The sequence below is a fragment of the Hemiscyllium ocellatum genome, chromosome 11 (assembly GCF_020745735.1).
Source record: "Hemiscyllium ocellatum isolate sHemOce1 chromosome 11, sHemOce1.pat.X.cur, whole genome shotgun sequence".
NCBI lineage: Eukaryota > Metazoa > Chordata > Chondrichthyes > Orectolobiformes > Hemiscylliidae > Hemiscyllium > Hemiscyllium ocellatum.
The window spans coordinates 68196629-68211832 of NC_083411.1; the positions used below are offsets into that span (position 1 = coordinate 68196629).

A 15204-nucleotide genomic window follows, 5' to 3' on the forward strand; every position below is an offset into this window, starting at 1 on the left:
AGCACCTTCCAAAGATCAAACCTCAAAGATCAAGGTGGAAGACTCATGGGAACATCACCACCATCAAGTTCCACTCCAAGCCAGACCATGTAGCACAGTGGCTCAGTGGTTAGCACTGCTGCCTCACAGCATCAGGAACCTGGGTTTGACTCCACTCACAGGCGACTGTCTGTGTGAAGTTGGCACATTGGCTTTGTGAGTTTCCTTCACATTCTCAGGTTTCCTTCCCCAGTCCAAAGGTGTGCGGGTCAGGTGGATTGGCCATGCTAAATTGCCTGATAGTGTCCAGGGATGTGTAGGATAGGTGGATTAACCATGGGATATGCAGGTTTACAGGCGATGGGTCTGAGTGGGATGTTCTCGGTGTGACTTGATGGGCTGCATGATCTGCTTCCACAGTGCAGGGATTCTATTCTAATTTAATGGAAGCCAATCAGAAGCTAGAACAGACAGATATAGTCATAATGAAGAAAGCACAACAACCAGTTTTCATGAAGCATGGATCCACAGCAATGTGGCAATTATCAAAAAAAGTTGAATTCATTTTGTTGTTTGATGGGGACAAATACGGATCAGGTTTAGGAAGAATTCCTCTGTTCCACCACAAGCTAAAGCCTTGAAATTTAACATCAATCTAAAAACGCAGGTATGTCTTTGGGGTTAACTTCCCATGCCAAAGAGAGTGTTGCTACCAACCCAGAACTACAATGCAATGTCAACCTGAATTCTGTAGCAGCTGAGATAACAGGATTTGCATCTTGCATCTTCTCACCCAGAGGCAAGAATTCGACCAATATGGGGATGACTGCACTGTTCGAGATGGGAAAGGAGAATATCGGAAAAATGGAGAATTAAAACAACAGATGTTTGTAGTTGCAATTCATGACAGATAGCCTCTTTTAAAACAAAAAGAAAGAAATTTCAAAGAGTTTTTAACCAACAAAAGAAAAATTAGACCAGAAATGCTTTTAGTTACAATGCAGTGCATTTGACAGATTTAGAAATGCATAAGAAATCATTTCAAATAGCTGAAAATCCCCTTAATTGACTTGTTTCACAATAATCAAAATTTAAACAATTGTCACATTTAACTCTTAGTAACCAAGAATAAAAGTGTGTTACAGGTAGGATGACAATTGGCAATAAATCAAGAAAATGGCTTGATCACATCATAAAAATTAGCCAAATTATAATCGACTGGCAGAACAGGCAGAATGGGCAGAATGGTCTCCTGCTGTTAAAACGGGTGGCTCAGTAGTTAGCACTGTTACTTCACAGCACCAGGGACCCAGGTTTGATTCCAGCCTCGGGCAACTGTCTGTGCAGAATTTGCACATTCTCGCCCTGTTTGCGTAGGTTTCCTCCCACAATCCAAAGTTGTGCAGGATAGGTGAATTGGCCAAGCTAAATTGCCCATAGTGTTCAGGAATACATAGGTGAGATGCATTAGTTAGGGGAATGGGTCTAAGTGGGTTACTCTTCGGAGGATCAGTGTGGACTTGTTGGGCCGAAGGCCTGTTCCCACACTGTAGGTATTCTATATTAAAAAAACCCTTTTAGGAAGTTGACAGAGTTGTGAGACCCAAATTCCTTGAACTATATAGACAACAGTTTAATCTTTGGCTTGCGCCTTATACTCCTTTTACAAGCATTTGAACTTGATTGAACCCTTGAAATAAAGAATGTTTGGTGAGCAATATTTTAGGCATTCACCTATCAATGTCGAGCCTTATCTTGTCAGTTGCATCAAACAAATACAGAGTAATGCACCTTTCACTGTGCCTGAAATCCAACCAAGAGAACAGCTCTTACTGTGGTGCTCAGTTCCTGAGTAGCAATGCCAATTTCCACTCACATTATTATGCATATCTTGTAGCCAGCAGGCAAAGGAAAGGCTCTTTCATCCTATCTCTCTGGCCTAGGGATTTAATCCCAGTGGTGGAAGACCAACATCTAACATGCCTGAGTCATTCAGTTCCACAAATTAATCCATGGTCTACACATTCAGTTAGAGGAAGTACTGTGATATTGCAGAAATGATAATTATAAATGGCTGTAGAATTAAAGGATAATGGCTAACACTTTAATATTACCACAGGGAATGTCTTCAGAAATACTAAGTTTCCCTCAATATATTGGACAAAAATATAGCCTATAATTCAACAGGCCCTCTGTACTACCCAAAACGAATAAAGTATTCTTTCCATATAGGGGAATTGTTGTCAATGTCACTATACCAGCAGTTCAAATTCACAAAGTGATCTTCTCAATAATATTCTAACGTAGGTTGGAGGAAATTTACTGGGTATCCAGGGAAACCCTTCCCGTAGTGTGAAACAACATTACTTCAGAACAAGGAATTAATCAGGAATAACGAGAAACCTTACCATTTACTGAACTACAACCATTTGATGCCTCCTGAAGTCATTGTAAACAAGCAACAAAATATTTTTACTGCAATACATTAAACTCAGAGAGGAATTTATCCATGACAAAATACACCAGGTAGGCTGCAGCAAATCAACAAGACATCTCACCACCATCTTCTCATGGTCATATGGGTAATGCCACATCCAAGATAACAATATGAACATATATAACCGAATAATAATCTAAAATATTAGATACAAGTATTTTTCCATATTTGCAATGTTTTTGTCTAGAAGAACTAATGGAATAAATGAATCAAAGCCTTATTTGTTCAATGTTCCATAACAATTGGACACTCCTCAAGCTGAGAAGAGAAAAGGTGTGCTGAAGATTTCTTGGATGTTTAAGAGAGGCAGGTCACTTTTTTCATAAAGGATGGCCAAACAGCTAGCTCACCTGGTTTCAGGTAAATGTGTACATTAACATTTAGCACTGAGTGAATCTCAGTGTATGCTATCAGAATAGGAACAAAGTTGATGACACAACCAAATTAAATCAGAGGAATGACATAAAACAGAGAACAATACAGCACAGTACAGACTCTTTGGCCCTCGATGTTCAATCAATCTTTTATCTTACTCTAAGATCAGACTAACCTACATATCATTCATTTTACTATCATCCATGTGTCTATCTAAGAGTTGCTTATATGTCCCTCATGTATCTGACTCTACTGCCACTGCTGGCCATGCATTCCACACACCCACCACTCTCCTGTGCAAAGAACTTACCTCTGACATCTCCCCTAAACTTTCCACCAATCACTTAAAATTATGCCTCCTCATGATAGATATTTCAATCATGGGAAAAAGTCTCCAGCTATCCACTCTAGCTATGCATCTCAACATTTTGTACACCTCTATCAAGTCACCTCTCATCCTCCTTCACTCCCCGAGAAAAGTCCCAGCTCCCTCAACCTTTTTTCACAGATATTCCCTCCAATCCAGGCAGCATCCTGGTAAAATCCCCTCTGCACCCTCTCTAAAGCTTCCACATCTCTCTTATAATGAGGCAGCCAGAACTGAACACAATATTCCGTGTGTGGTCTAACCAGGACTCTATAGAACTGCAGCATATCCTCACGGCTCTTAAATGCAATCCCCCTGCTAATGAAAGCCAACACACCATAACTTTCTTAACAACCCTATCAAATTGGATGGCAACTTTGAGGGATCTATGGACATATACCCCAAGATCCCTCTGTTCCTTCACACTATCAATAATCCAGCCTTTAACCCTGTATTCTGCATTCAAATTCGACCTTCCAAAGTGAATCACTTCACACTTTTCCAGGTTGAACTCCAGCTGACACTTATCAGTCCAATTCTGCATCCTATCAATGTCTCATTGCAACCAACAGCCTTCCATACTAATCACAACTCCACCAACCTTCATGTCATTGGCAAACTGACTGACCCATCCTTCCACTTCCTCCATCCAAGTTATTTACAAAAATCACAAAGAGCAGAGGTCCCAGAATTGATCCCTATGGACCACCACTGGTCACCAAGCTCCAAGCTGAATACTTTCCATCTATCACCATCTTCTATAGGCCAGCCAATTCTGCATCCAGACAGCCAGATTTCCCTGGATTCCCTGCCTTGTTACATTCTGAATGAGCCTACCATGGGGAACCATATCGATTGCCTTGCTAAAATCCATATACTTCACATCTACTGCTCTACCTTCATCAATGTGTTTTGTCACATTCTCAAAGAATTCAATAAGGGTTGTGAGGCATGACCTGCCCCTCACAAAGCCATCCTGACTATCTCTAATCAAACTATGGTTTTCCAAGTAATCATAAATCCAGTCTCTCAGAATCCTCTCCAATACTTTGCCCACCACCAACATAACACTGACTGGTCTGTAATTATCAAGACTATCCTTATTTCTGGGAAAATAACATTTGCCATCCTCCAATCATCCGGCACTACTCCAGTGTACAGTGAGAATGCAAAGATCATGTCCAAAGACACAGCAATCTTTTCCCTCACTTCTTCTAGTAACCGAGGGTATATCCTGTCTGGCCCAGGGGATTTATCTATGCTTATGCTTTTCAAACTTTTCAGCACATCTTCCTCTTAGCATCAACCCGTTTGAGCATATCAGTCTGTTTCACAATGTCCTTAGAAATGTCAAAATCTCTCTCAGTAGTGAAGACTGAAGCAAAGTATTCATTAAGGACCTTCGCTCCCTCCTCTGACTCCAGGCACAAGTTCCCTCCATTATCCCTGAGTGACCCTACCCTCAGTCTAGCCATCATCTTGTTTAACATGTTTGCATAACACTCTTTTTTTACCACATTAACAAAGACATTAACCAATTTAAAACTAGCAGGATAAAGGAATATTTTCAAATTACCAGTGTTTTAACTTCACAATATCATTCCTTATAGCACAGACTTTCACATGAGAAATATCACAATAACTTCGTGCTACCCACAAAACTATCGCAATATGCCTAGTCTGCGCTTCACACGAGGCTCCAACAGCACTGATGATGTTCCCTAGCCAGGGAACGAAACGTTTGCAGCAAAAACTTCCAGCTCGGCGAGCAGAACCACAACAGCCTAGTCTGAATGTTTACTCAACAATCAACATTTTCATCTGTGTTTTTGTGACAGTATACAGGATAATGTGGATTTGTATTGTATAAACAATAAAGATCTGAGGAGAACCTAAACTACACAACATTGTTCCAGAAAGCATAATTCGCTTAGAGAAGATTGCAGTGGAAAATACAGTTACTTTAACATTTGTAACAACAGGGGAATTTCATGACCATTATATTTACACAGGATTGTCAGGACTCTCTCACTGAGGTACCATTTGCAAATTACAGTTGAATATCATGAAAAAGGTAGCAATTCCACAGTGAGATTGTATTTACCCGTGCTATATCTACAGAAGCTGAGAATGATGAGGGCACTTTGAACAGTTAGTTTCCTGTTATTGAGGCTTAATGTGAAGTGGGATATCTTCGCAGGAATGTGAAACCACATTTCTAAACTTCCTCGATGCTTTAATCACAGATCCTTGCTGACTCTCCCTAAATAACTGAAATGCATCTGCTTTCACATAGTCTTCTCAAATTGCATTATAAAGATCCAAAAGCAGAGCTCACTGGACATGAATTCAACAACGTAAAACTGATTAAAGTTCAGCAACAGCCTTTATATGAATTTACAAAGTCCCTCTTTGTGCTCATATTATTTCTCACAACTTCAGAACCACAGTTTGATACAACCACTAATACCAGGTTATTTATTTCTAAATTATTTCTCTTTAAAGTTGATTGCTCACAACAAGCATTGATAGCAACCAGCAATACATTGTCAGAGAAGTTCAGTTGAGAATAATAGTCAAAATGTTATTATTTTTCCCAAAAGGTAAATGTTATTAATATTTCATGTTAAAATATGTGTGGCTGCCTTGGGCTAAGTTGATACTAACCTGCGTTTTGTAATTGTTTGAGATTATCATACTCTTTAGGGCTTGAGACATGAATTATGTTGCTAACTCATCTTGTCCCACCTCCAGTGGATCTGCACTGCAGTAATTCAATGAATAGAAACATCTGGGCTGTGATAATTATTGCTATGCTAAGGAGAGAGTGCTTATTAGCTGAACATATCCAGTAACTGCAGGATCTATTTCAAATAGAGCTATAGGCTCCAAGAAAATACACAAAAGGTTGTAAAGTCAAGTTGTCCGTGAATTGATTGATCAATGAGAAAATAAGGCTTCTTTCTCAGATTAAAGAAGCAAAACTACCAGATGCTAGAATTAATAATTTACTTGCTTCTCTTGCTGAATAGTGGCCTCACTGAATTATGTCATTATTTCCTATAAGAATTGAGTTGAGTAAAATTTTAATCGATGTGTCCAAAGAAAACTACAATTATATAATGCTTTCCACATCATAAACATTTTCTGCATGGAAAGAGTTACTTTGATCCACAGACACCGCAATGTAGGTTAATAAATTTTGTTGAGGTACATCTCATTCACCACAATGAGGTGGATGCCAGTTAAATCTGAGGAAGTTAATGAGGGAATAGTCAGAACTGGGATAAAGCTTCAATACTGACAAATGTCCTGCTTTTAACTGGCTCCTGTCTGGTGAAAACCTGATGGGACTGTTAGCTGGAGTAAAGCAAATCACATTGCCCTCTCTGAGCACATTATCATGCCAAGATACTGACCTGTTCTCTTCAGTGAAATGCCCAAGGAAATGATACAGATTCCTATTTTAAATACAGAGATCTGGTCTAATGTTGTTATTGGCACTTGTCAATTTGGTTGAAGACACGAGTGGATGTGACAGAATTTATTTTACCCTCAGGGTTTATGTCGAGACATAGATTGTGGACCGCAAGAATAAAAGTTTAAATTTGATTTTAAGCCGCATTGTGAGCAAAAAGAGTGGCTGTGATTCTCTGGGAATTACTAGGAAGTCTTCTGCAAATCAAGTAACTTCCTCCCCACTCCCTCATTCTCAATCCTTGCCAGGAGAATTCACCACATCCCAATCTGTGCCAAGGGATCTCCTCCATTGCCAGGACGTACAAAGACTATTCAGGCCATTCCCCTGCTGTGTCTTCCTTACATCAGATTTATTCTTTCATTATATGCCCATCTCTAATTGTCCTTGAACTGATTGCATTGCTGGGCCATTTTCAGATTATTTAAATATTAACCTATGCTAAAATCAGCAGGGCTTCTATCTCCTGCACCTTAATGGTATAGTAGCCCATTATATGGGTCCTGTCAGACCGTAAGACACAGAAGCAGAAATTAGGCCATTTGGCCCATCAAGTCTGCTTCACCATTTAATCATGGCACCCCATTTTCCCACTTCTCCCGTAACCTTTGACACCCTTGGCAATCAATCTGTTTTAAATAGACTCAATGACCTGGCCTCCACAGCCTTCTGTGGCAATGAATTCAATTGATTCGCCACTCTCTGATTAAAGAAATTTCTCCTAATCTCCTGTCTAAAGTGTCTTTCCTTTACTCTTAGGTTGTGCCCTCACCTCTCCTGCCAATAGAAACATATTCCCAACATCCACTCTTTCCAGGCCATTCAGTATTCTGTAAGTTTCAATCAGATTCCCCTCATCCTTCTAAACTCCATCAAGTATAATTCCAGAGTCCTCAAACATTCCTCACATGTTAAGCCTTTCATTCCTGGGATCATTCTTGTGAACCTCCTCTGGACCCACTCCAAGGCTGATACATCCTCCCTCAGGTATGGGGCCCAAAATTGTTCACAATACTCTAAATGTGGTCTGACCACAGCCTTTTAAAGCTTCAGAAGTACATCCCTGCTTTTATATTCAAGTTCTCTAGAGATATATGACAACATTGTATTTCCCTTCCTAAATACCGACTCAAGCTACAAGTTTACCTGAGGAGAATCCTGGACTAGGACTCCCAAGTTACTTTGCAATTCAGATTTCTGAATTTTCTCCCTCTTTAGAAAATAGTCCATGCCTCTATTTCCCCTACCAAAGTGCATGACCTCACACTTTCCCATGGTGTATTTCATCTGCCACTTCTTTGCCTTCTCTCCTGACATGTCTAACTCTTTCTGCAGCCTCCCTGCCTCCTCAATACTACTTGTCTCTCCACTTATCTTTGTATCATCTGCAAACTGAGCCAGAATGCCTTCAGTTTATTAATGTATAAAGTGAAAAGTTGTGCTCCCACCACTGATCCTTGTGGAACACTACCAGACACTGGCTTCCATCCTAAGAAGGACTCTTTAATTCCCACTTCTTCCTGGTGAACATGGAGGCTGAAATGTTAACAGTGAAACTCCTTATTATCAATGGTGCATGTACCTTTCTTCACCTGTGGCTCATTGAGTAGTCAGATGGTTGAGTTCAAGACACAATGCAATGAGTTGAGTCTCTGGGTTGCCATGCCTAGCAATGGTAAATGTCAGGCCAATATTTTCTGATATATAGCAGAATGTTTTAACAAGTACTCCAAATGTTACTCATAATTGGCTGTATATTTTTACTTTTAGCAAAGGAATTGTAATGTAATGAATAGCCACTAGAAAAGTGATGAATAGTTAACCATAATTAAAGCAATCATCATGCCCACTTGCCAACCTCAGCCTTCAACGGTATAGTAGCAGAAAAAGGCAAGACAAAAGTGAAACTGGAACTTACCAATGCACAGAGCAGATCAACTGCTTCCAAAATAAGTTCCTGATGGCCAATGCGTGTGACACCCAACTCCTCCAGCTCCTGATGTGTAATGTGTAAAAGCTGATCTCCATTGATCTTTTCCCTTTCAAAGTTTTTTATATACTGTTGGAGGCAGTCGTCAAGCCCTGTGCACAACATTGAAACAAAAAGACCATGAGTACTGCAAAGAATAACATTGCAGAGAAGGAGGCCGTTCTTCCAATCATGGAAATCTATAACTAATTCATTTTGATGCTGACTGTAGATTCTACTTCTGCCACTGTTGCAAGCGCTTCTTTTTAGAACATAATGTTTTTTTTAAAAAATTATGATATGATTTGTATTTATTGACAGAAATTACAATTATTTCAACCTAATTCTGACCCACCATGTTCCTCTGGAAATGAACACTCTGCATTGTCGGATGAATAGGGCTACTTATTTTAAACCAGCTGGTGCCACAGTCAACTATCCATTAGATATTGGTGTATAAATTTATTAGAAAGAGATAAGTTTCAAAGGTCGGTGCTTCCAGAACATGTTGGAAGGTCATGTTGCTATAGTTCCAAAGGACCATAGGAGTGCTCTCTCAAGAGACACAATAGTGACCACACGTCAGGCAAAAGACAAGGAGGAGAAGGCAGGACTTTTATGGTGACTGTAGTGTTTTTGGAATGAGGTCAGTCAGATGGACCTCACAGAATGTGAGTTCCCTGTTTGAGGCTGTTAACCTGGTCCAATCAGGGAGCCCTGGGCTGGCAGATATGAACAAGAGTGTGAGGGGTTCTGCTCACTCTATGAGCCAGCTCTATGCTAGCTGGGTCAGTGTCATGTACTGTGCGCGTGTAGATAAAGGGTGACTTGGTGACAGGTTTCAGCCTTCGTGGAGTGACCTCAGCTCATGCAGGAATTGATTCCACGCAGTTGGTGTCACTCTGCATCACAAATCAGCCATCCAGCCAACTGAGCAAACTTACCCAAACAGGCTGTGCACATAAAGCAGTTAATTTGCAGCATCTCTTAAGAATAAATACATGTCGTTCATCGCCGATCACAAATGAAATGTGTGCTTTCCAGCAAACATTTCAGAATTTTAAATGAATCTTGCAAAAATAAGTATTGAGTGATATTCACAGTCAGAATCGGAGGTGCTAACTATCAGGCATCTTCAGTTCTTTGCAGCCAAGTCCCATTTCCACAGGGCAATGACAGATGCTGGTTATAATCAGATACCTTGGCAGGAAACTAGAAACACAGCAGTATGAACAGTTTACTTTTTACATCAATGACAAGAAACAAACCGTTCCAAACACAATATGTTATTGTGCTTAAATTGAAATACCACTGACTGAGGCCTCCATATCTTTTGGGTGAACCACAGCTAATTATTGGCAACTGAGCTGTGACCAGATGCAAGAGTTTCCAATTCCTATTCTGATCGTACTTGGTCCCTTTACAACCTTAACTACTGAGATATAACCACTTTAATTATCTCCAGCTTCCTATTCACCTATCGAGATAAATTTTAAAACAAAAACAAAAATTTCTGGAAAAGCTCAGCAGGTCTGGCAGCATCAGTGAAGAGAAATCAGAGTTAACGTTTCGGATCTGTTGACCCTTCCTCAAAACCATTCTGAGGAAGGGTTACTAGGCCCGAACAGTTAACTCTGATTTCTCTTCACTGCTGCTGCCAGACCCGAGCTTTTCCAACACCTTCTACTTTTATTTTTAATTTACAGCATCTGCAGCTCTTTCGAATTTATTTCGGAGTTAAATTCCAAGTCTCGCAAAACATTTGACGAAGAACTATTGACTGAGGATGGGAAAGTGGAAGAAGCACAACAAATGTATGTAAATATTTTCTAATCTAATCTAATGTTACATATCTCTGAAACAGGGGTTGGGGTTTGAATCCAGGCCTTCTAACTCAAAGGTAACTCAAAGGATCACTAACAAAGGTATGTCGGTGTCTTCCTTATCAATCTATTCAGAGATATTATTATGCACCTCCAGAGCTGGTGGGACTTGAACCTAGGCCTCCTGGTCAAGAGATAAGGATACTACTACTGCACCACAAGAGCCCCAACAAAGCTATGTCTTGTGATTCCCATAATGTGTTTCAATTGTCAATATTTTTTAAATCAACCCCAACTGAGGAACAAATGGTCTATTTGATATCCCAAGGTATGCTCACAGGATGTTAAAGGGCATGCTGCTATATGAAGGAGTGAGCAGACTGCAAGTTGAAAAATAAATGCTTGGCTTGGAAATATCTGTGAGGAATTGAGACACTATGGACCAGAATCTCAAATGGACTAATCATATAACTGCCTCAGATCCTTCAGCCAGGGCTGTGCATGCCTCACCTCTTCACTTGTCTAAGCTCTTCCAGTTCAAACATGTGATAGAATACTCTTCACCTGCCTGAACCTCCAAAGAACACATAAGAAGCTTGACACCATTCAAATTTGCAAAAGTATAAGACAGCTCTCATTCTGCATCTTTATAAGCTGTGATCAAACCACGAACTCAGAGCCGCCTGCTGAGAGACTTGTAGGTGTTAAAACTTAGCCAGGCTTGTCTGATAACATCATAATAACTTTTAAAGTGTGAATAAATATTGCGCTCACAGGTACTACATCAACTCTCCTGTCATTCAAAGCAATCCCGTGGAACGTTTCCTTCACACAAACAGATAACATCAGCGAGCTAGTTTCCACAGTTTAAAGGAGGAGAAGAGTTCTGAAAAAACTTCAGGTGTTTCAGGATATAATCCTGATTCTCAGCAAATATATATTCCATTGAGAAAGAAAAGCTTGATGAGAATGATGCGACACTAAAGGAATTTAAGGATAAGACAAAATTGAAAGCAAAAACAGTGGATAACATATAAAGAATAATAATAGTCAGAGGATTGGACAGATTTGAGAAAAGAGCAAAGAGTGGCTAGAAAATAACCAGGAGGCAGAAGAATGAGTGAAAGCTATCTGGCAATGTAAAAACAGAAAGTAAGATTTTCTACAAGTATTTTGAAAAAAATAAAAAGTTACTTAAGTGAGTGACGGCCTTTTAAAAGGTGAGACTAGGGAATTAAAGAAATAAAATACAGAAATGACAAAAGTGTTGAACAGGATACTTTTGTATCTGTCTTCATCTGAAAACTAAAAGAGACCCCAAGAATGCTTGAAAAACATGGGGTTATAAAGATGGGAAGAACTTAATCACTAAGGCAATCAATGAGAACTAAAAGCTGATAGGTTCCCCTAGACCTGATGAACTGCATCCCAATGTCCCAAAGCAGTTGGCTGCAGAGATAATAGATCCATTGTTTGTGATTTTCCAAAATTTCCTAAACTGTGGAAATATCCCAGCAGATTGGAAGATTGCAAATGCAATGCCTCTAGTCAAGCAAGATGAATGACAAAAACAGGAAACTACAAGCCACTGAGCTAACATCTGTCAGAGGGAAAATGCGATAATCCATTATTAAGGAAGTATTAGCAAGACATTTGGAAGTTCATAACAGTCAAGCAGAGTTAACATCATTTTGTGACTGGGAAATCTTGTTTGACTAATTTATCCCTGTCATTTGAGAAATGAACAAGCAGCGTAGGTAAAGGAGATGTGGTGTACTTAGATTTTCAAAAGGCATTCGAAAAGCAGGAGGCAACGGCCAAGTGGTATTATCGGGCACTATTAATATGTTAAGTCTGGGAACCTGGGTTCAAATCCTGCAGCTGGTGGAATTTGAATTCAAAACAAAATATCTGGAATTACAAATCTACTTATGACCATGAAACCATTATCAGAAAAACCACATCTGGCTCACTGATGCCCTTCAGGAAAGGAAATCTACCACCCTCTCCTGGTCTGGCCTACATGTGACTCCAGATGCACAGCAATGTGGCTGATTGTCAACTACCCTCTGAAAAAGGCTAGCAGGCCACTCAGTTTAAGGGCAGCTAGGGACGGGCAATAACTGCTGGCTAGCCAGCGATACCCACATCCCACGAGTGAGTAAAAAGAAATAGAAGTGCCACAACAAAAGTTAAAATAATAAGGTAACATATTCATATGGATGGAGCACTGGTTAGCTAACTGGAAGCAGAGAATAGGGATATAAAAGATAATTGTCAGTCTGGCAAGGTATAACTTGCAGTATTTCAAAGAGATCAGTATTGGGGCCACAACTATTTTCTATCTATATCAAAAACTGTATGTGTATTAGCCAAATTTGCCAATTGTGCAAGGAAAGGTTTATAAATTGTCAAGAGGACAATGAGAGTCTCAAAGGGCTTTAGATAAGTTAACGATTGGGTAAACATTTGGCAGATGGATTATACTATAGGAAAATGTAAACCTGTCAACACTGTCAGGAAGAATTTAAGAAGTGCAATTTATTATTTAAATAAACTGAGACTGCAAAATCTTTCCAGAAAGATTGGTGTGACCTGGTACAGGAATCACAAGTCACTATGCAGGTACAGCAAGGTTTTAAAAAGGCAAATGAACATTGGTGATTAGTACAAAGGAATTGAGTTACAAAAAAGGAAAAGTTTGCTACAATTGTCTGAGGCCTGAGTGAGACTATGTCTGGAATAAGGTGTACAGTTTTTTTCCTTACTAAGGCTAAACATAATTACATTAGAAGCAGTTCAGAGAAGGTTCATTTAACTAAGTGCTGGGTTGAAGAGGCTATCTTATATAAGAAAAGGTTGAGCAGTTGGGCCATTAGTGTTTAGAAGAGTGAATGGTGATCATGCTGAAAAGAGTTAATTCCTGAAGAAACTTGATAGGGTGGATGCTGAAAGAGTGTTTCCATTATGAGGGAATCTAGAATAAGCGAGCACAGTTTAAAAATTAGGGAACTCATATTTAAGACTGAAATGAGTAGAATGCCTTTTCCCTCAGATGGCTTTAGTCTGTGTTTAAGAACCTCCAGAAGGTCTTTTCCCTGCATTGTGGGAGTACAGAAATAGAGGGCATAGGTTTAGGGTGAGAGGGGAAAGATTTAAGAGGGACCTAAGGTGCAGCTTTTTCACGCAGAGGGTGGTGTGTGTGGAATGCCAGAGGAAGAAGTGGAGGCTGGTACAATTACAACATTTAAGAGGCATTTGGATGGATATATGAAAAGGAAGGGTTCAGACCAATATGGGCCAAGAACTGGCAAATGGGACTAGATTAATTTAGGATATCTGGTTGGCATGGATGAGTTGGACAGAAGGGTCTATTTCCATGCTATACACTTATATGACTCTATGACTCCTCAGAACCCTGCGGCACCTTCCCATGCAATCGCAGAGGGTGCAACACTTGCCCATTTACCTCCTTCCCCCCTCACTTTCAAGGGCTCCAAACACACCTTCCAGGTGAAACAACAATTTACCTGCACTCCACTCAATTTAGTTTACTGTATTTGCTGCTCACAATGTGATCTCCTCTACGTTGGGGAGACAAAATACAGACTGGGAGACTGCTTTGCAGAACACCTACTCTCTGTCCACAGCTTATTGACTCCAGTTGCCTGCCATTTCATCACAGCGCTGTGTTCCCTGGCCAACACTACTGACTTGGATTTGCTGTAGTGCTTTAGCAAAGCTCAGTACAAGCTGGAGAAATAACACCTCACCTTCCATCTAAGTACCTTATACCTTTCAGGCCTTGACATTAAATTTAATAATTTCAGAGTGAGACTATACTTATTTCTAGACCCACGCCCCAGGTCCAATTCTACGTGAATTGCTACAAGCACAGCCAACACAATTTCAATCATTTATACTTCTAGTGTAATTTACAGAATCCACTCAGCATTTATCTCCCTCCCAGCCCATCGTTTGTTTTCCTCTCCTATTTTTCTCACTCCCTCAGCACGGTCTCAGATGAGCAGATGTTTAATGTTTGTTTTTTTTTTATCAAACACACATTTCATCCAAACATGTTAAGCACTGGTTCAGAACACAAATCGGAGATTATATTCCCAAGTATCTCAGCAGATCAGAACAGTTGTTATTAACATGAAATTAACTTTCATTTACAAACTTCAATAATTTTGGAGTGCATTTTTCCCCATTTGCAAATATTAGCCAAAAGGTGGATATGAGTATTCAGCTTTCCAGTTGGAATAAAGCTTCATCTTTAGCACTTTATTGACAATAGTCTCTTGATGATGTAACTCAAGCAATAGGTTGTGGGACAATTTGAATTGTTAGACTTTTATTCGCTTCTATTTGGCTTAAACCATTTTGGTTCTCTTTTCCCTTTATTTTAAGGTTCCTCTTTTCATAAGTTCCATACCATGCCCTCATCAGGAAAGAAGGTAAATAGTTTGCCTTGAACTGAAAGTTTCAGGCTTTAACAAGCAATTTCAAACCACTTTATGATTTTGTTTAGCTCACCTCCACACTTTCCACTGACAGACTGGCTAACAACAGGTGGCCTAACATCCAAGATTTTCTGGAATCTGCACGAATTGAAGACAGCCAAGAGAAGTCATTGTAAAAAAATATCAAGTTTTTACAAAAGGAGTGCTTGACTGATCAGCAAGAACCATCCAAGTAGGGAATAGAGAGCTG

General features: G+C 39.8%; 1 protein-coding gene across 1 annotated transcript in view; it reads right to left on the bottom strand.

Annotated features, from left to right (window-relative positions):
• si:ch211-26b3.4 (connector enhancer of kinase suppressor of ras 2) overlaps nt 1–15204 on the bottom strand; it is a 582714-nt gene that overhangs the window by 482487 nt on the left and 85023 nt on the right. The window contains 1 exon segment of the mRNA XM_060832168.1: nt 8615–8778. Within this exon segment, the coding sequence (XP_060688151.1) occupies nt 8615–8778 (164 nt within the window).